This window comes from Paraphaeosphaeria sporulosa (assembly GCF_001642045.1).
Source record: "Paraphaeosphaeria sporulosa strain AP3s5-JAC2a unplaced genomic scaffold CC84scaffold_26, whole genome shotgun sequence".
In the NCBI taxonomy this organism is placed as follows: domain Eukaryota; kingdom Fungi; phylum Ascomycota; class Dothideomycetes; order Pleosporales; family Didymosphaeriaceae; genus Paraphaeosphaeria; species Paraphaeosphaeria sporulosa.
In genome coordinates this window covers 16,463-19,001 of record NW_017253385.1, presented here as the reverse complement: position 1 = coordinate 19,001, position 2,539 = coordinate 16,463, and the positions used below count along the sequence as shown (strand labels likewise).

Below are 2,539 nucleotides of genomic sequence, written 5' to 3'. Positions count from 1 at the left end.
ATAGGCGAGCGTAATAAGTAACACTTAAGGTTAGTAGGGTATATATGGTGGGAAAAGAGGGCGTGGCTAGTATAATATCCAAAGGGGTAGTTTAAATTCACTATACCAAATGTACCTACACTGGCCCTAGGGGGGTAGGGGTAGGGAGACCCTTTAGCATGGCATATTACTCTTAGAATTCTAGGTATTTTAATATAGTAGTATACGATCCCACCCATACTACTATAGTATAGATGGGAAGGGGCTAGAAGACCCCTAGTACTAGCGCCGGATAATCCTTAGTAACCTATAGTTGCGCTAAAGGTAAGTTACCTAGCTCTAGGTAACCTCTATCTTAATACCATACCTTATTTATTAAATAATTAATCTATCTATAATCACTACCTTACTACTAACTTATATAGCCTTAATCTTAATTACATATAAGTAAATAACGCGCTTACTATAATGTATAGGTAAAATTATTTAATTTAGTTACTACTCTAGCCTAGGGCGACTACGTTTTACTACCTCTATTAAAATTAAGCCCCGCTAAAACCGAGAATTAGCTAATAAATAGATAGCTCTAGTACCCTAGGGGGTCTTCTAGCCCCTACCCTTATACTCCCTTTGGCCGCCGCCCTTAAAGTCCTAACCTTGCCAATAAGATAGAATGAAAGTGGTCACTTTCGCGCCGAATCAGGACTAACGTAAGGGTTAGGGTTAATGAATTGGGTAGTCTAAGGGGGCATATTCACCATCTTCTATAGGTAGATTCTTCTGCATTCCCTAGCCATTTTTATATTTCTTTCAACTTCCTCTATCCCAGCATAGCATTCTGCATCTATAAATAATCCTATATTAACTAAAACTGGTTGTAGGGATAGATTACTAGCTAACCCTAACTCTTAGGGTTAGTGATAGAGTTCTACTAGAATGCTTAAGCGCCTAGCGTAGCTAATACTAATAAAATAGTATATCTACTACTAATTCCATCACATACGCAACGCAGTCAACCATAGTAATTAATATAAGCTAAGATATCGGCGTATATAGTCTACATCCCAAAGTACCATATACTCTACTATAGGGAGCACTAGACTAGTATAGAGAATCTCAATACGCATCTCCTATAAAAGTATAGTATACCCATTAAAGAAAGGAAGAAATTTATAGAGAGCTATGTACACTACTAGATATACACGCCTAAGAAGGTAAAGCTACTACCTCCTAGGGGGCCGCCAATATAGGTATTAGGGAAGCCACGAGACGGGGTATAGTGTAAGTAGCCAGTATATAGCTTTATTACCCTAAGTAAGGATAGCTTATATATACACTATAATAAGAAGTATAGGTTACCTTTTAAGACTAGATCTATTACGCTCTACTAGTATATAAAGCTATAGTCTTTCTTCCCAGCTTCTAGGTGGTAGTGGTATTTTATTATAGATATAACTAAATATAATAATAAGCCTACTACCTCTTATCTAGCTGCCAGCCTAGTAAGCACACGTCTGGTGGAATGGTAGCTTACTAAGTAGTTGTATAAAGAGGAGGCGTAGACTATATCTAGGTAAGTTATAAAGATGGATAAGATAGGCTGGTTTAAGTGGATAGGCTGGCTAGAGTATCTAGCCAATAGAAACCTTATGCATCTCGCCTACTAGACCCGGCTGCCTAACCGCGGTGACTAGAGGCTATGGTGGGCGATAGAGCTTATGGAGTTACTAGTTAAGAGAAGTATTAAGGGACTGTTAACGCTGGCCTAAGAGACGTAATAGTGGCTAAGGAGCGTAAAGAGATAGGAGGCTGACCAGCGCCTAATAGCCCAACTATAGAATCTAGAGAGCCAGGCTCACTATATAAGCTATATGGTGAGGTTCGTCTACTACTACCTATGCATCGTAGAGAATGAAGAGTAAGGATAAGATAGTAATAGTAGTAATAGTAATGGTGATAGTGATAGCATAGAAGATAGTGAAGATAATAGCTCATCTAATGGTAGTAGTGCCTACACTAACACCCACCATCCAATCCACCCTAGAAAGAAGGTAGACCTAATAAAAGACACACGTAAGCTCTTCCCCTAGATAGATAAGTAGAAGACGCTCACGCGAGCGCTATAGATTAACTTAGATAATAAGGTTATTAAGGATGCCTAGCGTAAGCGCCAGATGTAGGCCCTCCTTAATTTAATTACTTTATTTATGCTCGTCACGTTTAGTAATAAGCCATTTAGTAACGTACTTATACACTACCTCGCTATACTAGGTATTAATATGGACACCCACCAGCTACGTACTACGAAGAACTATTTATATATACTTACCGGCGTTATTTACTACATCTAGGTACTAAGCATTAAGAAGCTGCTTCCAGCGGCGCTATATAACGAGTAGATAGACGAGGACTAGGTATAGTTCTTATAGTATAGAGAGAAATACCTCTCTAATAGCTCTTATAGTCTAATAAGTAAGGCACTTAGCTTACTTACCTATAGGAAGCACATCACCTTTATAGAAGGTAACTTGGGCAATACGTACTAGTCCAAAGATAAGAT

General features: G+C 38.6%; 1 protein-coding gene across 1 annotated transcript; it reads left to right on the top strand.

Annotated features, from left to right (window-relative positions):
• Positions 1–2,162: 2,162 nt before the first annotated feature.
• On the top strand, positions 2,163–2,330 carry CC84DRAFT_1106225 (uncharacterized protein; the record flags this gene model as incomplete). The annotated part of the gene is made up of 1 exon (XM_018175135.1): positions 2,163–2,330. A coding segment is annotated over one exon (168 nt), but the record flags the coding sequence as incomplete, so codon positions are not given.
• Between the last annotated feature and the right edge of the window lie 209 nt (positions 2,331–2,539).